We start from the raw sequence: 22,819 nt of genomic DNA, 5'->3' as shown, positions 1-22,819 counted from the left end.
TTTACGCAAACCCACATATTAAATATATAATAACTACTCACATAGACAATAATGAAATAATGAAAAATAATAAAAGAGGACCAAAATGTCATGAGGTTATGATTGAACCACATTTTCCCAATGGGCTTTTCATATTCTAACTGGATTTATTTTAATTGTGTAATATTCTTAATCATTCCTCCATGTTATTCCACAACTTCACCCAAAAGCAAAAATGCACATCGTTTTTTGTGTTGTCCTTACACAAGGTTGTTTGATGTCATTTTTCTTTCTGCAGTACAAAAGAAGTAAAGACCCATGAAATTAGGTTTACTCTGATTCTCGTATATACTAGCAGAAAACAGAAAGCCCAAACAAACAGGCATCACAAAATACCAGGTGTTGTGTTGTTGAAAAGAAAATATTTTCTACTCCAGATATTGTGTTTATCTCAACATAGTCAAGTTCTGGACTTGTAGAGACAAAAAGTGTCACATGTTACTTAGCAAAATGATGGAAAGAAACAATCCTGTAGCTGAAAACGTCATCATCAAGATTTCTATTTTATAAAACCTTCTAAAAACATTCAGAAATAACCTGCAAATATGTACACAAATAGAAGTTAGTTAAAAACATACATGATTGTTTTTTTAAAGGATATGATACAAAAATATGAATAGTTACATTAATAAAAATCAAATGATTTTCTCATTTGCAAAACAGTCATATATTATGAAAAATGAAAAATATCAGCAATCCACTGTTGAACCAATTGATTTTGTACTGTAGCCTAAATTAAAATGAAAACTTTTATTTTTAAATGTGTTCTTTAAAAGTTAATAATGTTTTGGGGCATTTTGTTTTGCTCTAAGTTTTATTTTGTTCGATAAGAGAAAATTGAAAAACAATGTATTCTGTTTTGATAAATGAAAGACATATAGAAGGCAATAGAACAGATTAGTGAATTCACATGAAAAGAAAGAAGACAATTTAATAGCGTCCTAAATTACTCCAATATGGTTGGCCTACCCGTTGACTTTATTCTTGTGCATATAATCATGTAAATTGAATGCTGGTTGTTAGGACTTGTCAGGACTGTATTACTCCAGCTAATTAAAATGTTCTTTCTTTTTTTATTTTAATTGTTTTATTTTCTACAGACCAGACAGATTTTTTCGTGTTTTTAATATATATTTTAAACTATATATGAATAATATTAATACATATACATGTATATATTGATATATATTAATACATATTTTAAACTACATGAACTATACTTTTATAGTTTTTCTTGTAGTTTTCATGAGTAGCTGCCCAGCCTGTTTGTTGTTTTTTGCTCTTGTATTTAAAAAAAATAGCACGAAAAACAAAACAAAAAAACTTCACGAAAAATACTAAAATATTATAAAGGAACATACTAAATGTTTTTTTTAAGAAATAGCCTATATTACGCCTTCATACCCCACAATTATCCTTTGTCTCTTAATGTGGGCAATCGTGCAGTGTCAAAAGAGAACAGTAGAGGGCGCTATCGCAAAGTGAACGCCTCAGTTGCTCTCGCGTTAGTTCCTTTGCTCCACCGGAGGCGACATCTAGTGAGGAGATGGCGTCCAGAGGGGGGTTTCAGTCTGCACCGACTGGTGGTGGTGGAGCTGTTGGACCTGGACAACCTGTACCCGGTGCTGGACCAGGCATGGGACCCGGGACTCCCACTGGAAGAATGGGTCCATCTTCGGCTGGTCAGAACCACATGTACCGATCTCCAATGCCTGGGCCTGGGTACCCGGTGAGTTATCACTCCATCTTTGCGTCAATGCTAGCCGGTCCGCTAGTAGAACAAAGCCACTCATCGCTGCTTTGTCGCCAATGGCTAACATTAACCCCCGTCCCCCTACAGGCCCAGTTCAATAGAACTTAAGAAACCCATTAAAAGTAATCGACTTTTAATAAATATTTTTTTCGAGCGCTCTGGCGGACTTTTATGAGTTTATCATGTTTGAATTTGCTAAACCTCCCGCTCGCTAACAGAAGGTTAGCTTACATGAAACTGTGCTACCTCGCCTGCTAACGCTAACTAGTAACTAGTTACTGTGTTACGCTCGTCGTAGTTCTCTAGTTACTGATTGTGTGGAGTTAACTGGCATATACAGATTGATTAAATCTATCAACTTTTATGAATACGTCTCGTTTTGACGGGATCCATTGATTTCCTCTGGGAAATCTGAAAGTAAAAAGTCCGCCTCTCAGGAACCGTACTCTGCGAAAACATCTGGCTGCTACCGTCATGTGAGTCTAAATTCAAATTTGCTGAAAGGTAATTTCCGAAAACCCGCTTGTATTTGTCGCGTCTCTCTTTGCTGACGTTTAAAAATTGGCATTTGATTTGACTTCTACTTAACGGAACCATTGAGTTTTTGGTCAGGTTTTAGGTGTAACTCCGCCGTCGAGAACTTCTACTTGTTAATAATACAACGCTTGGTAATGTTTTGCTATTAAAGTACACGCAACATAGTTTACTCATACATTGCAGTTGTTAAACTTAAAAAGGGGGGGGGGGGGGGGCATGGTAAACTTAAAAGTCCACCCACCTACCTACCAACCTGAATTAATTTTTTTAAAATAAAGACATGCACCCAATTTTGAGAGGAGTCTTCATACTTTTAACCAATTACAAATGAGGTAAACTCAGAATTTACTTGAGGGCATGATAAATATTTTTAGAAATTGAAGATCTTAACCTTGAAAAACTTCAAAAAATGTTTTATTTTTATAAACTAGCAGGGAATGGAGAAGTATCTTATTTATAAATCTATCAAGATCGTTTGATTCTTAATTGATGGAAAGGTGGGTGGTGATGTCATTGTCTGTATAAGAGAACTGGACTGAGCGAGTCTGACGTCACCCGTAGAAAGAAAAAAAAAACGCCTTACTTTCAGCTCCAGCAAAATGAATCCATCAGTCGCTGTTAGATCTGCAGTACACTCATCCCCATGTTGGAGCCAGACCACCTAAGTAAACGGTGATGAGCCTGCGTCTGTAGGAGTCGACGCTTCTATGGCAACTCCTGTCGCCAATCAGGATTAAGCTTTTATCTTAGTCCACATCTCTGCCACTGAAAGCAGGCTCAGGAGAGTCTGTCAATTAAACATTTCAATCATTAGAGGCGGGGTTTACACACGTTCGAGCAGGTACTTCCTATTTGACATCCGGGGTGGGGGTGGGGGGTCACTTAGTCCAGTTCTATTAGGCGGGGATGTTTTGGTGGAAACAAATTGTGGAACTTGAGGGGAAAGTAACATGGCAGTGAAAAATGATGAGGGAAGTGAGCTGTTAGTGGCGGGCTAACATAAATTAAAATGGAACGTGGAAGTACAGCTAGCTAGTTTGGTGATTCAAATTTTAGTGTGGAGTAGTGTACGCAGCAACCTTTGTCACCGTTTTCAAGAAGTTTAACATTAATGCTAAAGATGTTTGTTGTGTTGAAACAGACTAAGAGAAAGAGTTTACATTTCTGCAGTTCTTTTAGGGTTTTAAAAGTGTCCTAGATGTTCAGACTTCATATTTACAATACCTAGACCAAATCCAAGTTCTTCCCCCACTTCTACTTCTCCCTACACCTACAGTTAGCCCTCCAAATGGAGTGTCATATAAAAATAGTCATTTAGACGTCACTCTGACTCGATGAGGTCATCAATCGTCGTCGGTCAGCCACGTTAGCGGGTGGCGATCAGAAGTAAATAACGTGGGTTTTAGAACATTAAAAAGCCATGCTAAAACAAAAAGTATTTACTTACATTTACGTGTAAACTTCTGTGCTTCAAGGCACACCCACTTGCAGAGATACGTTTCTCTTTTGCGGCACAGAACATGCGGAACACCTTTGCGTTGGAGGGCTCCGTATCCCTCCGCGCAGTGAAGGTTTTCCATTCCAAAAACTAACACCCCTACCCCCAAATGCCCCTACAATTGGAGGGAAAGAGAGAAGCTGGAGGGGTAGGGGAAGAATTTGGATTGAACCCTAGTGGGTTTATGTTGAAGTCTGTTTATCTAAAAGACTTTCGATGAAAAAATGTTTTTCACTAAGGCAGTGATTTGGCTACAGTTGTTTATTTTTGTGATTTAAAGACCAATCCCACTAAAGGATACTGTTGACTGTTCCATCTAGGCCTTCACGATAAATGGCAAATTTCTCGTTATCGCGATATCAAGCTGTGCAATCCGCATATAGCAAAAGACAGCGAAAATCGCAATAAATTGTTACTTTAAATGTGCTAAAACAATCTTATGACAGCTTGTAATTATTTAGCAAATCAAATAAATCTATTTATGGATGAAGCCTTTTTGTTAGAAGCTCGCCTCCCATGAAGACTAGTTTCATGTGGAAAATAATTTTAGTTATGTTGACTCTTATTTAAATTAAACCACAGTGAAATGCAAATGAGGATTTTGGTTGTTTTGCTATTTGTTCATAAATCGCAAGTTATATCGTCATTTCAATATTGATCACTAATATCGCATATCGTGAGTTTTCCTCATATCATGCAGCCCTAGTTGCATCTTTGTCAAACCTTTTGAGCTCTTTTTGTATTTTCACAAGCATTCAGTCACAAGAATTGCACACAAGTATAATGGCAGAATTTACTGCCATAATTGGTGAATGCTCTGAATTTCTCTACCGGTACAAGAAATATAAAAACAACACCAGGGTCTTTCTGTTACAAAACATTTTTATGTTCTTTGTGTTCCGGCTCCAACAGTAAAATGATCCTGAAGTACATTGTCTGTATTTGATTCCTAAATTGACTTTGACAAATCTGCAAGAACTTGAACATTTAAGAACGTCACTAAACTTGAAACAGCTCGGTGAAAAGATGTTACATCTTCTTTTTCTCTCCTGTATCCTTGGCAGCTCTCCCTCACACAGGCCTCCTTTCACAACACAATCTAAAAAGAGGCTTCATACTCTGAATATTAGAGATATCCACTTGTTCTTCAGCAGACCAAGGTCATACTGATCTACAGCGTAGAAAGCACTAAATGCTCGGCACAGTCCCTTTCTGCCTACACTGCACTGCATTGAAAAGGCAAGGACTGCTTTGTTGGAGTCGGTCCCTCTTCCTCTCTTCCACCACAGACTGAGTGTTGCTTTTATCTGCCTCACTTGTTGGACTGACTGCTGGAGGAAAACCTGCAATTAGTGGTCAATTTTTTTAAAACTCCTAATCTGCAATCATGCAGTCAAATACAAGAAGTCGCCTGTATGAGTTTTTAGCACATGGCTTGGTGAGTGGGATATCTTTGTTTTGTTTTTTTGTTAGTTAGGTCGGTTATAATTGCTAGCGTATCATAGTGTGTGAGTCATGATTTACTGTTATTATATTATTTTATTTTTTTCTGAATGTATTGTCGATTGGTAGGCGTTCATTTCTTTGTAACTTAACATTTTAAATATTGCATTTACAGAAAGCATGACTACCTGAATTAATGTTTTTCCCTTTTTCCTGCATTGTGTGAAATAAGCTGCACCTTTCAGAATGAAAAAAAAAACAATTAATTATTAAGATTTCTTGTTAACTTTTTTAAGCGTTTGTTATAGGAAAGTCTGAGCACTTCAGAACATTAGAACAGTTGCATCACAGCTGTAATTGTTGGGGAGGAGGTCATTGTTAACCTTTTTATTCATGGTTGAGGCTACATATTTCATATTATTAAGGCCCAAATACATACGATTTTTAATTGATTGCCTTTGTCTTGTCTTTGCCTTTTTTTTTTTTTTTTTTTTTTAGCGTGTTCTTTTAAGCAGTAAGAAATGTGCTCTGCAGGAAATCTACATATCAATGATTTGTTTGTTTTTCAGCATTTATCAATAAAAATGAGCAGTTTGGGTTTTCAGGGTTATTTTAAGACTGTCATCAACCGGAACAAACTTTGATCCAATTTCTTAAAGTCTTGGATCTACTTTATAACCAGATATTTTATTTATTTCTTTTGATCTGATAAAAAATAAGTATAAGGATAAATGACCATATTGATAGTTTGAAAGGGACTTTGGAGGAAGTTCATCAACTTATTCATTTTATTATAATAAATCCAAATTTATTATTCAAATTTATAAAAACAGTATTTGTACACAATTACAAGAAATAAACACAGAAACGATTAGCGATGGTCAAAAGAAAAAGGTTTCAATAAGAAATTCAAATCAATGAATCTCGTTGAGTTATTATATCTTTCTATTGTATCACCTTTTATAACCACTTTTAATTTTTTGTAGATTGACCACATTTTCAATGTCTTTCCTGCAGCTATTCCATATCCGATACAGTATTCAGCCTTTGCTCTCACAGCAGATTTCATAAACATATTTGATCCTCTCAAACTGTATTTATTATTGCTAAGGGGGAAGAGTCTTTAGATGCTCTTTGGTAATTGGTGATTTTTTATTTTGAACATGATTTTAATTACTTTGAAATCAACCAGGTCGCCAAATTTAAATGATTCTGTTCTGTTATGCAGAGGATAGGGCCAGTCCTGTTACTCCATACATATGAAGTTTTTTGTTCAACAGTATCAATTACAGCCAGTAGACGACTACAGCTGCTGTATATCCATGTTAAACATGATTTTAAAACCACTTGTTTTACATCATTACAAGTTATTCAATCATTGCAGTTTAAAAATGCTAAATGTTATAACTGGACACATTCATTCAAATTTATTTCCAACTGGCTACATCTCTGCAGAGACCGGGCATGCCTCCATCCAGCCGCATGACCCCACAGGGACCAGCAATGGGGCCCCCAGGATACGGCAACAGCCCTGTGTCTCGTCCTGGGATGCCTGGAGTTATGGACCCATCCCGGAAGAGGCCGGCCCCCCAACAGATTCAGCAGGTTCAGCAGCAACAGAACCGCAACCAGCAGTAAGTCTGAGCTCACTCTGGTCACGCCCTCTCAAAATAATGCATTTGTGCTGAAATGGTTGTTTTACTGTCATTATTTTAGCAAACACGAAGTACTCGGTGATATGCAGAACTTCAGATAAATAGTGGTTAAAAAGAGTATATATAGTGTAATTTAACCAAAAATAGACAAAGGTTTGGTTGAACATTGGAGTCAATTCTTTTATTAGTGGTAATGACGCAAACGCATGTCTCACAGGTTTTAAAAGATTAATTTAGTTTGCACAGATGATTGAAATGTTAACACTTGAATTTTGTTCTTTTTTTTCCTCCTCAAAATTATGTGACAAGTCAGCCATTCATATTTCTATGTGCTGTTAAAATAATGGAATCTGAAATTTAAGTATGCAAAAAATGCAGATAGATTTTTAAAGATGTTCGAACAATTAAGAGAGAAGTTGGCCTTGAATTTTAATCCAAAGGCTTTCTTGTAAAGTGTTGCATAAACAGCCTTTGTGATTGTAGTAAAGCAGTTTATTTAAGCAGAAAAGCTGCAGCCTTGTGTTATTTGAGGTTTCCCAATTCTTTTTCCTGTTCCAGCTCTTTAAAGCAGACCGATTTTTACAGCTACACTAAAACTTCTCAGCATCTGGATTTTTGAATCTTCAACACATTTTTTGAGATCCCCAATCACAGAAAACGACTATTTGATCAGCTTTTAGGCTTCAAAACACCAAACTGTGCTTGGCTTCAATGAAAATGTATTCATGTTTACTTGTTTATTTTTGTAGCACAAAGAAGAAGAAGATGGCCGATAAAATTCTACCTCAGCGGGTAAGCATTAAAGCAAAGCGTGTTTTAGCTTTAGTCATGTCTATGAGGTGTAACTACTCCTGCAATGCCTTTCTATAATGAATTACGGGTTTCTAAAGTCCTGGTGTAAACTTTTGAGATTACTTAATAAAGATTATTGGTAGGCCTGTGCGAAAAATCAATTGAATGAATTAATTTCAATTTTTTGTTACGGGCGATTTAAAAAAATAACTAAATCGAGTTTTTGTGTAAATGCGCATTTTTGGCTCCCCGGATTTTCTGCAGCGTCAGTTTCACACGGCAGTATGGCAGGCGACAAACAGCAACATCATAGCACACACAAAACGGCAAGCGACAACATGGCTACCGGTGAGAGTGGGAAGTTTGTTCGCAAGAAAGGAATAAAATCATCTGTTGTTTGGAACTGGTATGGGTTTGCTGCCACAGAGGTGGAGGAAGAGAGCCCACGCTGCAACATTTGCCTAAAGCCCATCGCAGTCAAAGGCAGCAGCACCACAAACCTATTCCAACACCTGAAACAGACACATCCAGCCGAATACGAAAAATGCCAGTCTCTCCTAGACAAACAAAACCGCATTAACCCAAAAAAACAGCTAACTTTAGCCGAATCCTTTGCACAAGGTTCCGCATATAACAGGAAAGGGGCACGGTGGAGAACAATCACAGAAGCGTGCGCTTTGCATATAGCCAAAGACATCGCACCCAATGGGTTTGAATATATTGTTAATCCTTTAGAAAACTGTGCTCCTCTCAAGGTGAATGTTTGTCTTCTTTTAGTCTAGACTACAAAGTGTGACTTTAAACACAGCTGGGACTTTGATTCCAAGAGTGTGTTCATTTATCTATTATTCATCCCAGAAGGGGGGTTACATTTGTCTTGAGTTTGGTTAAATAAAAGCAAAATTTGCTTGAAGTTGTCTGCCGTTTGTACTTGTTGCTTTCGTTAAGTGGGGGGGTCGGGGAAAAAATCGGAAATTGAATTTAAAAAAAATAAAATCTGAGGTTTTATTTTTAGGCCATATTGCCCAGCCCTAATTATTGGCGTGCTTTGACAGATGAAATGTTACAAAACACGCCACCTTATTTTAATTTTTATGTTTTCACATTTTTTAATAGTTTATTTTGTTTATTTAAAAAAATGTTTGTTTTCTTTAGATCAGGGAACTGGTCCCGGAGTCTCAGGCTTACATGGATCTCTTGGCTTTTGAGAGAAAGCTGGACCAGACCATAATGCGTAAGAGACTGGACATTCAGGAGGCCCTCAAGAGGCCCATTAAGGTACTTTCATGTTTTAAACCCATTGCACCTCACCATGGTGCTCTTGAGCAAAGCCCTTGATCCCAATAGTGGCTACAAGTTTCTCTCCTTGTGTTTTTGAATCTGTCATTTGGAATCTGTAAAGCAATTTGTGCTACAATTGTTTAAAAGGGGATTTTATAAATTAAAATTTGATTTGTGGGAAAAGGGCGAACTTTAAAGGGAGGTGCATGTTTAACAAAAATCTTCTTGTGAATAAGTGATCAAAAACAATTTGAAAGTTTTTCAGCAGCAGGATTGTCTGATTCTGCTCTCTTACTGCACGTGTTAGGATGATCTGCTAAAACATCACCAGGAAGGTCTCAAGTTTGGACTTGCTCCCACCAAATGATCTAATGACTGGCTGCTGATCGGTGTGAACCAACACCTTCAGCTAGACGTCGGGCTTGTTTGATAAAGCAAAAGAAAAGCTGCTGAAATGAACGGACCGCTCTTTATCAGTCTGTTCTAGTTCTAACTTTAGATGGAAAAGTGAAATAATTTATTCTTTTAAATATTAACTGCTGTATTCTAACAATAAAATCTACCAAGGAGAGTCGAATGGATCTTTGTTTGGAAAATATATTAATTTGTCAAATAGTTTGATAGTATGGACTTTCTTGTTAAGTAATTTTGTTTCTAAAAGCAGTAAAAAACTATTTGGTTCAGATTTTTTAGCATTAAACACTTTTTGTTCATCAGTTTCCCTTTTGTTCTGTTTCAATTACCAGTTATGTTTAAAAACGTTATGATATCAAAATCGAATCAATTCAGTGGTTCTCAAAGTTTTAGGACAAAGCTTTTTAGTGAGTTGCAGCAGGTTTTTTGACCTAAGGAGCAGTCGCAGCCATAATCGTTTTGGTTTTCTCTTATTTTTAGCAAAAGAGGAAACTTCGGATCTTTATATCCAACACCTTCAATCCTGCAAAGCCTGACGCTGAAGACGGCGAGGGCACGGTGGCTTCATGGGAGCTGCGCGTTGAAGGCCGCCTGCTGGAAGATGTAAGACTTTTGTTTGTTTTTATAACATCATTTTTAAGCATATCAGGTCATAGACGTGTATCATACCTCCAGTCAGTCCTTTGTATACCATGAAGACAAATCCAACACCCCATATAGAAATTATTTAAGCACTACATGCTTTTCAGATTTATTTTGCACACATCCAAACAACATCCAAATCCATCATCAATTTCCAAACGGGTTGAATTAATTTATCCAGTTTAGAATTATTGTTTTTCTTTAAAAAAAGAAAAAATGAATGAAGTTTCTGGAACTCTGACTCCTAACCAAATCCTAACCAGATTTAAAGTTTAGATTTGAAAAAGGTTCATATTACTATGCTGCTTTTTTTCCTTCATCTCAGACGGCTGTGTCCAAGTATGAAGCTACCAAGCAGAAGAGGAAGTTCTCGTCTTTCTTCAAGTCTTTAGTGATTGAATTGGACAAAGACTTGTATGGTCCAGATAATCATCTGGTAGAAGTAAGATCATTTTTTCACTCAAGAGTCATTTCTTCTTTTTCTTTCTGTTAAAATCTGTTTTCTCTCTTCATTTAATTGTTGTTGAAATGGAATTTTTCTTTAATCAAAGTTGACATTAAACTCTTTTTTTCTTTCCTTCAGTGGCATAGGACTGCCACCACGCAGGAGACTGATGGTTTCCAGGTGAAGAGGCCTGGTGATGTGAGCGTTCGCTGCACCGTCCTGCTCATGCTCGATTACCAGGTAAGGAACCGTGCGTCGTAGTGGCAGATCTTTGTGGTTTCTTTCTGTTTGCCAAGCTTCCTCTGCATCCTGCAGCCCCCTCAGTTTAAGCTGGACCCTCGACTGGCCCGGATGCTGGGTATTCACACACAGACCAGACCCGTCATCATCCAGGCCCTGTGGCAGTATGTCAAGACCCACAAACTCCAGGACCCACATGAGCGAGAGTTCATAAACTGTGACAAATATCTGCACCAGGTAGATCAGACTTTCCACCATTACATGACATAATTCATGTGTGTCACATTCTGTTCTGCTGTCATAAAGACCCCTGATGGATTAGTACAAACCGAAGCTAATCTACCTGCTTTTGTAGTCTGTGTAGAGGAATTTTTTTGTTAGGTTAGCTGTTTTGAAGATTAGCCACATTTTGATTTGCTTGATTGTTCCATTTGTGACGGTTTTCCCTTTAGCTGTTGCATGATGACTACCAGCTCTCGGTTGATTTATCAGAACAACTCGTACATTCTTGAACTTTAGAAGGACTTGTCGACAGCAGCTTCATAGTTTCTCTCGTCCTGTTTCTGCTTCTGATATCCTCCCATTCCTTTCTTTCACACTCCATCTTCTCTGAGCATCTTCATGTCCTTGTATGGTCACGCCGTCTCCTCCCTGCTTCATGTCTGGCTTTCTTACTCTAAACAAACAAAAGACAGGAGGGTGTTTATGTTGAACTTCTGCTGTTCTTTAGTTAATTTTTTTTTCTTATGTAATAAAACTTGTCGATCGATATTTAATTAATATTTAACAACTGTTAGAAATAAAAATGTTTTTCTATTTTATTTCAGACAATGGTCAAAGAGCGGGGTTTCCCAAGTTGTGGAAAAGAATAGAAATTTTAAAGTTAACAAATGTTTTAATAAGCATTTCACACACAAAAAACTAAGCATTTGCTGGAATATGCATTTGTTTGACAGATTTTTGAGACTCAGCGAATGAAGTTTTCTGAAATCCCACAACGCCTGCATGCGCTGCTCATGCCTCCAGAGCCGATCATCATCAACCATGTGATCAGGTAACCTCAGGGTCGTCTTTGTGACCTGAACACTTGATACAGTCGTTAGGAAACATCATCTTTGACTGTTTTGGTTTGGTTTCGAACAACAAAAGCTGAAATAAATAAAGACTTTTTAAAATATTTTAATGTTCATTTCCCAAAATTATCTTTTTTTTTGTCTTTTTTTTTTGTTTGTTTGTTTTTTTGCATAAAAATAAAGTTAATTGTCCAAAGTAGTGAATAGAGCTGAAAACTGCTGCTGTGGTTTTCACCAGTGTGGACCCTAATGACCAAAAGAAGACGGCATGTTATGACATCGATGTGGAGGTGGACGACACGCTGAAGACTCAGATGAACTCCTTCCTGCTGTCCACAGCCAGTCAGCAGGAAATTGCAGGACTGGATAACAAGGTACAGACCTCCCTCTGACATGCGTTGTGGTGTGAAAATGTTCAGAGTGCAGATAAACCTTCAACCTGCTTTTTATTCAGTTGATCTTTTTTAAACGAGCGAACCATGGTTTTCCTTTGGCAGGTACTTGAGGTTGGTGAAATAATTCCATTGTTCTTTTTCCAGATCATCTTTTTCTTTTTCACATTTTTTTCTCCCCGTTTTGGGGTCAGTAAGGCAGAACATTTATTTTTCTGCAAAGCTTGTAATCGCAATGACGGGAACAAAGTGGTCCTGATGAAGGGCGTCTCATGGTGAAGCGTCTGTTTCCAGTCAACTCAACAATCTAAACACAGAGAGGTTATTTAGTGTTTTGCGGCATTCATTCAGTTACTTCACTTGAGATTTGTTGAGGTGGACTGCAATGCCCAAATTGTTTTTGTTTATTTGTTGTTGTTTTTTGGCAGAAATCAGGCTGGGATTATTTTTGATACATTTTCTATATGAGTGTCAAAATACCACCTCATTGTTTGGAACCATTGGAAACTAGTAGTTCACCTAAAAAAAACCCAAGATTTCTTTGTTTTTAAGGACTTTGTAATGAAATATTACATTGTAAAAAGTATGAGAGTAAAATTTCGATAAACTGATTGCATTGATCTTTATTCTATGTAAATAAAGCATCTCATAAAACTTTTTGTTTGAATTTAGAAAAGATTAAGCAAATGTTGTGGTATTGACTGTTTTAAAGCTGATCATTCAGAATTCTTCAATATTAGGGAATGTTTGGAGACACTCATTAACAATTATTGTGTTTTTCCTTGGCTGTTGTCATTAAGTAGACATATTTCCTTAATAGTAATGGTCTATTTTAATGTTCTTCTTTTTTACAGATTCATGAAACCATAGAGACCATCAACCAGCTGAAAACCCAGAGGGAGTTCATGCTGAGTTTTGCCAGAGATCCTCAGGGCTTTATCAACGACTGGCTTCAGTCTCAGTGTAGAGACCTCAAAGTAAGTTCTTTATTAGGGCTGCACGATATGAGGAAAACTTGCGATATGCGATATTAGTGATCAATATTGCGATAACGATAAATTTGCGGTAAATAAACAAATAGAAAAATAAACAAACATCATTCCCATTTCATTGCAACAGTTTAAAAATTATACTCCAAATGACCCTCGTCGACATGGGGGACAAACGTCAGGGTGGCTAACCCTGGTCCTCAAGAGCCTCAACCTTGTCTGTTTTCCAATTCTCCCTAGACTGCTCGATAATGATAACCAAAATCAGGTGTGTTCAGTCAATCAGGATGTGAAATCACTTGAGTCAGCCAATCAACAGCAAGCTGGTTAAGGAGAGCTGGAAAACAGGCAGGGTTGAGGCTCTTCAGGACCAGGGTTAACATAATAGGCCTCCATCTGATTGGTCAACAATGGGAAGGCGTCCATCTGATTGGTCAAAGCATAAAGGGATTTATTTGATGTGTTAAATGCTTCAAGCTGCTAGAAGATTGTTTTAACACATTTTGGGTTTGCGATTTATTGCGATATTCGCCGTCTTTTGCGATATGCATATTGCAGAGCTGGATATTGCGAGAACGATAAATTTGCGGTATATTGTGCAGGCCTATTCTTTATGTTTCATTGTAGCGTTTTTATTCCAAAGGCTCATGGAACACTGATTCAAACTATTGTTGATGTGGCTTAGATGTGACTTTAATGCCGAATTTGAGACCCTAATAGGCAATAATACCTAGTGAAACTATTTGTCCAATTACAGCTTTTCTGAACAAATGAACTGCAGAGCAAATGTTGATCTACCATCAACAACTGCTCAGTTTTATGTGGAGTCATGCAGGTTTCATGTGGGCTCTGTGGTTGTGTGCATTAGTGTTTGCATGGGTTTCATAAAAAATTCTATTTAAAAGCTGACAAATGCACACACCAAAATTCCAGGTAATGAGTCGACTCTCTACTTATTATTTGTGGCACTATCTAATGTCAAATCCAGTTCAAAACTCCTTTTTGTCCACAGACCATGACTGATGTGGTTGGAAACCCAGAAGAGGAGCGGAGGGCCGAGTTTTACTACCAGCCGTGGGCTCAGGAGGCAGTCTGCCGCTACTTCTACTCAAAGGTGAGGCTTTTTCTGATCATGTTCTATAGTCTCTAAACATCCTTTTCAATGCATTATTTCCAATAAAACTACAGAAAAATGAGGCTAGAGTGGTAAAATTATGCTTGCATTAGAAGCGTATAACTTCAATAACATTCTCTTCCTTTTTTTAAAGTAAAAATTATGAACACCCTATCAATTTCAGAAAACTTTTGAACTTTGATTAAAACCTAGTTACATTTTATGTTAAACGTCATCTCCTGATAATCAAAGCTTTGATTGAAACGTGTTTCTAGGTGCAGCAGAGACGACAGGAACTGGAGCAGGCGCTCGGCATCAGGAACACCTGAAGCAGAGGAAGACCACGCACGCGTCTTTTGGAGACAACTGTTCAGTGTATTGGGGGGTGGGGGGTATTTAGACTCAACTCCTCAGTTTTGCAAAAACCTTGGAAGACATAGATACTAGATTATTGCATTATTAAATAGGATGCCAGTTTTTGTTTTCACACTGCAGTTTCATGTCTTTTTGTTCCCCTCTTCATATCACAACTCCTTTAAAATAGTTGTCTCTGCTTTTCGTACCATTCCTTTGATTTGAAAACCGGTTCAGTGCAAAAGTACTGCATGTACACAATTCTAAAGCGGAACGCAGACCGTACTGGGAAACGTTGTTTCCCCCCTAAAGAAAGGATGTATGGATTGTATTCTGGTCCCTAAGTTTAAAAACATTTTTGTCTTTTGACGCGCCTTAACACCCTTGCCTACCTGAGTAACTATTGATTGTTGTTGTGTTTGTGATCAGTCGTGCTACTTTGCTGTATATTATATTTGCTTTAAGTGTCACTGGTTTGCTTTGTCGTTAGGGTGAGAGTCCCTTCAAAGCTAAATCAGTCACAGCAGAAAACAGCACTGTGGCAGTTTGGAAATCCTTTGTTACATTCTCCTTTGGTATGAAGGCTTTTTTGTTCTTGTACTAATAATGATCCTTGTTTTAGACTTGTATAATATATCACGTTAGTTCAGGTTATAATAGAAATAGCTAGTATGATTACCTCTAGTCTACATAGTTTTGTAAATATTGAGCAGAATAACGTGGCGTCATCAGTGCTGAAGGCTGAAGTCTACATTCAACAAGTGGAAACGGTATTGAAAGGCTCTCCGTCTTTACTCGCCCTTTAGAGTTCAAACCTTTTCGTTGGATGTCTTCTAACCAAGCGCAGAAAAGGCCATGAAGTGGTGAGAAGCGTCACGCCTGAAGATGGTCTGTTTTAGTTTTCTCTGTTGGAAGTGGGGGAAAAAACATCTTTGACTGACATGTCTTTAATTATTGACAAGAATACACTAATGAAACTTGTGGGATGTAAACCAACACTGGGTGGACTGTAAGATATTTTGTGAATCTGCAGACTTTTTCATGGACCAAACCTATTTTTCTGTATGTTCTTATGTTATAGTAAAGGATATGTATAAAATTATCTGCCTCTGTCTCAATGTTTCATATTTTCAGCATCATTACATAATAGTTTTCTGGGGAGAAAAATTACTTCAGCGAAAGTATTTTTCTTTTTTTTCTTTTTTTTCTTTTTTTTGTCTTTCAGAAATGTGATGACTAAATCAATATATTGTTTAATCTGGGTCAGGAGATTGCAGCCTAAGGTTGCAGAACCACATGCAGCTCTTATCCCTCCGCTTGGCTTTGAAGAGAAAAATGAACAATCTGTGTAAGTGGTGTTTTTAGTTTTGGTTTATTTGTGATTTATGTTTAGATTTATAACATGTCAGATTTCTCAGCAAAGTGACTGTAAAAGGTTTGATCGACTGTCAAGAGCAGTTTATTAGAATAAGCTTAAAACATCTTCTCTTCTCCTGCACAACAGAATGTAGCTTCAGAGCAAAGTTCTTAAAGAATATATTTATATGCAAAGACTGTTTAAAGTGGCTTTTCACTAATGCTATCCTTATATTTAATAGTAAAAGGAAAAAAGCAGACGGTGCAGCAAAGTCATTGATTGAAAAAGTCACATTTGACTAGATTTTTTTATATTTTTAATGTAAGTAATTCTAAAACATGACATTTTTTTACCAGGGTTTATTTTATTTTGAGAGAACTTGTGTGTGTGTGTGTTGTCGTCAAAAATAAATGTTAAATTAGAAAATTATAACAATTTAATTGTAAATATTTTGAAGCTAAATTTTATGAAGAATGGCATAGTGGCCAAAAAAACATTAAGAAGGTGAACTTTTTGTAAACTATGAAGAGGGATTTGCTGCTCTGGCTGGGTTTTGGTCTGTAAGAAAGTGGCCAAAATGGTTCTATTTGCATGAAAGGGTTGCAGAGCCCTGCTCCGGGTGAACTTTACTCCTTTCAGTTCTGGGGGAACCTCTCTTCTTCTGGTTCTTTGATGAGGTGGAGCTGCAGTGATGTGATCAGCTGAGTTGGATCAGTCAGTGGGTTGCTGTGACCTCCTTCCTCACAAAGCCCCTTCCCTCCTGCATGACCATCACACTGCAGAGCGAACCAACCCCGAGGAGGGGGTGTTCCTGAGCCGCAGCTGTTATAAAGACTGGGGGGGGTCCTCACACTGAAAGGAGCTGCTGGACAGTCAGTGACACATGATGGCAGCGCCCAAGAAAGTGTGTGTGATCGGTTCAGGGAACTGGTGAGTGAAGGCTGGATTTAATAGACCGTTTTTGAACTTACATAAAAGTGTGGTTGGCACGGAAACCAAACTGCAGCAATTAATAATTGACAAATGTCTGCTGTTAAGTCTGTGAACTCACATAAAACCTTTAGTAAACCAGACTTATTGACTGTACTGTGATCACACTGTAGTGAATCCTCAGCATGTTAGTCTCTGACCTGCAACATCTTCTCAATGAGATCTGGTTGAGATGGAAAAGTGTTTCCCACTTTGTTATGGCTGTAGTCCCCTCTCAGACCAGCAAAGTGGCTTGTTCGAGGTTATTATGGGATTGCTGGTATTCTCCTTGAAGACACAAAGGTTGCGAGTTTGACACCGTGGGAAACCGAGCTGCCAGTTCTTTATTTCAAAATTCTCCCCATATCGTTTTCAGGGGGAAAGATCCGGATGCTGACAGGCCGCCGTGCCAATGACTCCACTCTATTTGTGAACTAACTCCAAAACAAATATTGGTGAACTCACGTGTTTTGTTCCAGTTTATTTGACCCAAAACATAGGATTGAGGGAAAGACTTGGTCTTGGAGGTATAGCACTCTGTAAAAAACAGTTCAAAATAATCAACAACGTTCTTGTCACCTTTAAAAATGTATCTATTGAATTGTTTTTTTTTTATCTTTATTCTGTTATATACTATAACATATATATATATATATATATATATATATATATATATATATATATATATATATATATATATATATATATATATATATATATATATATATTTATTTATTTATTTTTCCTTCTTAACTAATTAATAATACCTTTGCACATTGGTTTCTTGTTAGACTGACTGAATGATTTTTTTCCTCGGTTCAGTTTTTTTTTTTTTCTAAATAGAAATAGATTTAAAGCTATTGAAGTACCAAATGCCTCTGTTGTGAGTGGTTCTTCAGAGAAGAAAAGTTTAAATTGATAATTTCTGTGTAGTTTTGGTTTCTGCGTCTGTTGGCTGACTAGCTTTCCAACAATAGTGTTTACGTAGGCCTATTAAGAAAAATGTGCTACCATTTTTTTTTCCTTTGTCTTGTTTTATTCCATTGTCTTTAAAGAACTTACTTCTTTTGGCCTCCTCTGGCCTCACAGGAGCAAAGTCCTCCTTGTGGCCTTTGATTCCAAAAACAGTGACAAAAGAAAAAGCACTGCCTAAGTTGCACATTACACAAAGCACATGAGATGTGTCCAGTTCTTTTTCAATAAAAATGAGTTTTTAAAAAATAGAGATACATTTTGTAATGATAGGTAGCCTGTTAATTTTAAGAATAATTCAAAAATGTCATGTCCTCGCGCCCACAGGGGCTCTGCCATTGCCAAAATTGTTGGTGCCAATGCAGCCAAGTATGACACATTCGACAGCACTGTGAAAATGTGGGTGTTTGAGGAGACAGTGAATGGCCGGAAGCTCAGTGAGATCATCAACACAGACCATGAGAATGTCAAGTACCTGCCCGGTCATAAGCTGCCCCACAACGTGGTGAGACTTTAACTGATGTCCACGGAGCATGTGTTTTCTCCCCTCTTTTGTGTCATTGAAGTTTTTTATGATTTATCCATTAGCTGGCTGTTCCAGACTTGGTTGAGACCGTAAAAGAAGCAGACATTCTGATATTTGTGGTGCCGCATCAGTTTATTGCAAAAGTGTGTGACACCATCAAGGACCACATAAAGAAAGATGCTGTTGGAATGTCTCTCATCAAGGTATGATCTGATAAATGCACACACTGAAATCAGAATCTTACTTTATAATCAAACATTAAAGATTGGTCTCCTATGTTGATTAAGTCACATTGTATAAATCTGACAAAAGTCCAGACAACCCAAGAATCATTTTTTGTTTGTTTGCTGTAGGGTGTGGATGCAGGTCCTGAAGGTCTCAAACTCATCTCTGAGGTCATCAAGGGGAATCTCGGCATCACCATGACCGTCCTCATGGGTGCAAACATCGCCAACGAAGTGGCAGATGAAAAGTTCTGTGAAACAACCATAGGTGTGGAAATTTGTTTATTTAAGAAATACTTTTTCTTTTTAAATTAAATGAAAAATGAGAAATTTCTCCTATGTTGCAGAGCCTAAAGTCCACAAAAATATGCTGTTCATCATTTAAAATGAATGCAGCTTGTGAGCATGTTTATAGTTTGTTTTTTTCTTTCCTGCTTATTTATGTCACAGGAAGTCAAACTGCAGGAGTCATTGTTCATTATTTACACGTCTGTTCTGACAAAAACAGCTTGGTTTTTTGTTTTTCAAAAGTATATTTAGAATATTTATCTTATTGTTAAAAGTTTGCAGTCCTTTTTTGACCCAGCCGTTTTTCTGACACGTTGAAAAGCTAATCGGTAATGAGACGCACCAGTCTCACAGAACATCAAACCTACATAATAGATGATGCATAACGAGTTAACGACCCTTTATGACAATGTAAGCTGTTATGTGATTGTTGAGTTTTTTTGGTTCAGAATATAATTTATGTTAATCCTTTTTTCCAATTTTTCATCGCCAAAGTCTGATACTCCCAAAAAAAACAAGAAATGCCTGATTAAAAGTAAACCTGTTTGTTGCTGGTGTTGCAAAAGTGTTTGTATTAGATCACGTTAAACACTACAAATGGAATAAAATGACACACCTTGTTTACAAAAGTTCATTTAGTTTTGTTGATTTTGCACTGAAATTGGCTTATTTTACAGAGCTGTATTTGACTAGGCTGCTGATGTTTGCTCTGCAGGGTGTAAAGACAAAGCATATGGACCACTGCTGAAGAAACTCATGCAGACCCCCAACTTTCGTGTGACTGTGGTGGAGGAGTCGGATGTGGTGGAGATCTGCGGTGCACTAAAGGTTTCTCCCCTATTTTTCAAACTTATTCACATGCACTTTTGCTTGAACACTGGAAGATGTTTTTAATGTTTTGATTTGTCAAAAAAATACACTTTTGTTTGTCTGTACCCTGAAGTTATTTAAAAATAATTGCATCTTCCAGGACTTGGAGAGGTAAAAAATATATACTGCAAAGATATTAGCCTAAATAAACATTGTAGTAAACATAATTAAAGTAGATCTTTTAATTGAGGTGAGGTTTGATTTTCTCATCACAGAACATTGTGGCAGTGGGAGCTGGTTTCTGTGATGGCCTGGGATTTGGCGACAACACCAAGGCAGCAGTGATACGTCTCGGTCTAATGGAGATGATCGCTTTTGCCAGACTCTTCTGCACAGACTGCGCCGTCTCCCCGGCAACCTTCCTAGAAAGCTGCGGTGTCGCCGACCTCATCACAACCTGCTACGGAGGACGCAACCGAAAGATTGGAGAGGCCTTTGCTAAAACAGGAAAAGTATGAAACAGCTTTTGGGGGTTTTATTTGAAGGATTACATCTATCTTGATGTAAAAAAAAAAACAATATAAAGGAACATTTCTATTTGTTTTTTAGAGTATTGAGCAGCTGGAGAAGGAGCTGCTGAACGGGCAGAAGCTCCAAGGTCCAGCAACAGCCAGTGAAGTCCACCAAATATTGAAACAGAAAAGCATGATGGAGAAGTAAGTTTACATCCATTATTTAGAGGATTTGTAGGACAGTGCAGGAGCAATTTGGTTAAAAAAATGTACTTTATTAAACATGGTTATTACTGTTTCATGTCATGCAATATTGAATTTAGAGTGCATTAAGCAGGGCTGGAATTAGCCGGCTTGCAGGTAGAATATCAAGGGGGGGGGGGGGGGGTGAGTCTGGGTGTGCTGAGATTTTGGGGTGTCATATCCCTTTGAGGCCCTTAAATGCTGAGAAAATTATGACATCATACCATTGATTAATCTATCCGTCTATCTATCTTCTCCCTTGAACTATTTGACATGTCTTATAAGTTTTATATTGAAGGCTCTTCCTGAAACTATCCTCTGCATTTACCGGGCTTGGGACAGTCACAAGCAGGACACTAGTTTGGGCCCTGTTGAGGCTGCAGTCATCTTTTTTTTCTTTTTATGTCAGTCTATGTCCGTCCATCTGTCCATCCTTATGTTTTTTTGTACTTTTTTGTTGTATATAGTTTTTTTTAAGTTAATTTTGGCTTTGGGGGGGGCTTTGCTCCCCCTGCCCATGCTTTTACCAGCCTTGGTGTTAAAGATTTTCAACAGTTTTCAACAAGCATTCCAAAACTAGATGTGTGTTTTTAATTCTAAATGTATTAATGGACAGAAATTGACTGTTTTTTTTCACCCAGTTTTATTGGACTGACTTGAGCAACATAAGGTGTCTTTATACAAAGTGAACAGGCATGAAAAAGGCCTCTAATGTCTTAGTGAGTAAGTGTATGTGATGAAACCTGTTCCTCAACATGTTGAACTTTTTGTTTCACATGTCTGTTTTTCTGTCTCCCCGTGCAGGTTTCCTCTTTTCACTGCTGTTTATGAGATCTGCTTCAATGGCCAACCTGTCACAGAGTTCATTAGCTGTTTGCAAAGTCATCCTGAGCATATGTAAAGATGGACAAAATTATTTAATTTGTGTGTGTGTGTGTGTGGGGGGGGGGGGGGGGGGCGTAATTAAGTGCTGCTGTATGAACTCAGAAGCAAAAGTTTTGGTACAAAAAAATCCAGATTCTTATCTTCTATCAGTCTCTGTTTCGCTTTCAAAAAGATGTTTGAAATGCTATGATCGTTCTTCTTTGACCTGACCTGCAGCCACAAGCTGGAATTCTGTGTCTGTTTTTAGAGATTGTTCCATTCTTGCTATCATTTTTCAAGTCTTAAATGTTTTAATAAAATAGCAATGCCTTACAAAAGCCTTTACACTAATAGTGTTATGAAACCTAACACAAATCTTTAAACAAATGTGTCTTTTCCAGTCATGCATGTCCTTTCCAAAGAAAAGCACTGACATAAAAACCACTCCAACAAGATGTTTTTCAACTGGACCTGATAGTTTTCAACATCCTGCTGTTAACTGCAGACTCCATTCACGAGGAGAGGAGCCCTGCTGTAACCTGACCTGAGCTCAGTCTGGCTGCCACCCTAAACTCTTCTTCACCTTTACCATTTTCTAGACCGTCAGGATTGGCCTTTCTCTTAGAGAAGGTTTGGTCTCAGTCTGAATCCTGATGGCTGATTTTGTGATCCTCATTAAAGATCTGGACTTGTTCTGAAATATTGCTTTCTAATATTGTTTCTTTTTTCAGAAATACACTCTGGAGTTGTCTCTTTTACTCCACTTCTATTTGATCACTAATCAGCTTTGTTTAGTGACTTGCAGCTCCTCTGACCTTAAACTGAAACTGTGCTCTTTTGACATTTCAAAAACAAACAAAAGTATTTAATCCCACAAACATGAATGTCTGATCTGACATGTGTGTGAGAAGTGAAAAATATTTACCATTTGATTGAATTGTATTCCCCCTCTGAGATCCTATGAATAGTTATTGAGTCAACTGCCCTTTGAGATATCTAATAATAACATGCTCTGAAGGGGCAAATGAACATCTATAATTAGAAAGCATGGAGGGCTGCAGCTGCCTAACCTCAGCTTTATAACACAAATGAGGGGATGCTCCTTTAAAAGATTCCCAGTGTTACCATACAAACCAGGAGCAATGCTAAATTTCATAGATAGCATAATTATAAGAAACATTTTATGATGAAAATATTTAAGCTTTTCCAATTTTTAAGCAATTTTATGCAGGTCAAGATATTTTTCCCCGGCATGTAATTCACTCTCTGACCACTAGGGGTTGCAATCACATCAGTCCCATCCCTGCCAAAACGCTCAGCCTCATACAAAACTGTTTGAAATTAGTCTAAAATTGACTGGAGTGAAGGGAAATATTAACGCACATCTAAAAAA

General features: G+C 37.5%; 2 protein-coding genes across 2 annotated transcripts; both read left to right on the top strand.

Moving 5' to 3' along the window:
* Nucleotides 1-1,484: 1,484 nt before the first annotated feature.
* On the top strand, nucleotides 1,485-15,760 carry smarcd1 (SWI/SNF related BAF chromatin remodeling complex subunit D1). Its single transcript, XM_004068815.5, has 13 exons — nucleotides 1,485-1,768; nucleotides 6,726-6,904; nucleotides 7,675-7,717; nucleotides 8,873-8,995; nucleotides 9,893-10,015; nucleotides 10,380-10,496; nucleotides 10,638-10,739; nucleotides 10,815-10,976; nucleotides 11,696-11,793; nucleotides 12,051-12,186; nucleotides 13,059-13,181; nucleotides 14,206-14,307; nucleotides 14,583-15,760. Exons 1-13 carry the CDS (start codon nucleotides 1,586-1,588, stop codon nucleotides 14,634-14,636), a joined length of 1,545 nt encoding a protein of 514 aa, XP_004068863.1. The 5' UTR covers nucleotides 1,485-1,585; the 3' UTR covers nucleotides 14,637-15,760.
* Nucleotides 15,761-16,789: 1,029 nt separating this feature from the next.
* On the top strand, nucleotides 16,790-22,126 carry LOC101154943 (glycerol-3-phosphate dehydrogenase [NAD(+)], cytoplasmic). The gene is made up of 8 exons (XM_020703226.3): nucleotides 16,790-16,948; nucleotides 18,287-18,464; nucleotides 18,548-18,688; nucleotides 18,839-18,977; nucleotides 19,713-19,825; nucleotides 20,083-20,319; nucleotides 20,417-20,523; nucleotides 21,367-22,126. The coding sequence occupies exons 1-8, from the start codon at nucleotides 16,902-16,904 to the stop codon at nucleotides 21,461-21,463; spliced, it is 1,059 nt and encodes a 352-aa protein (XP_020558885.1). The 5' UTR covers nucleotides 16,790-16,901; the 3' UTR covers nucleotides 21,464-22,126.
* The last annotated feature ends 693 nt before the right edge of the window (nucleotides 22,127-22,819 follow it).

This window comes from Oryzias latipes, chromosome 5 (assembly GCF_053564925.1).
Source record: "Oryzias latipes strain Hd-rR chromosome 5, Olatipes_Hd-rR_3.1".
Classification (NCBI taxonomy): Eukaryota; Metazoa; Chordata; class Actinopteri; order Beloniformes; family Adrianichthyidae; genus Oryzias; species Oryzias latipes.
The sequence above is the reverse complement of the archived record's forward strand: the minus strand, read 5'-3'. Positions and strand labels throughout refer to the sequence as shown.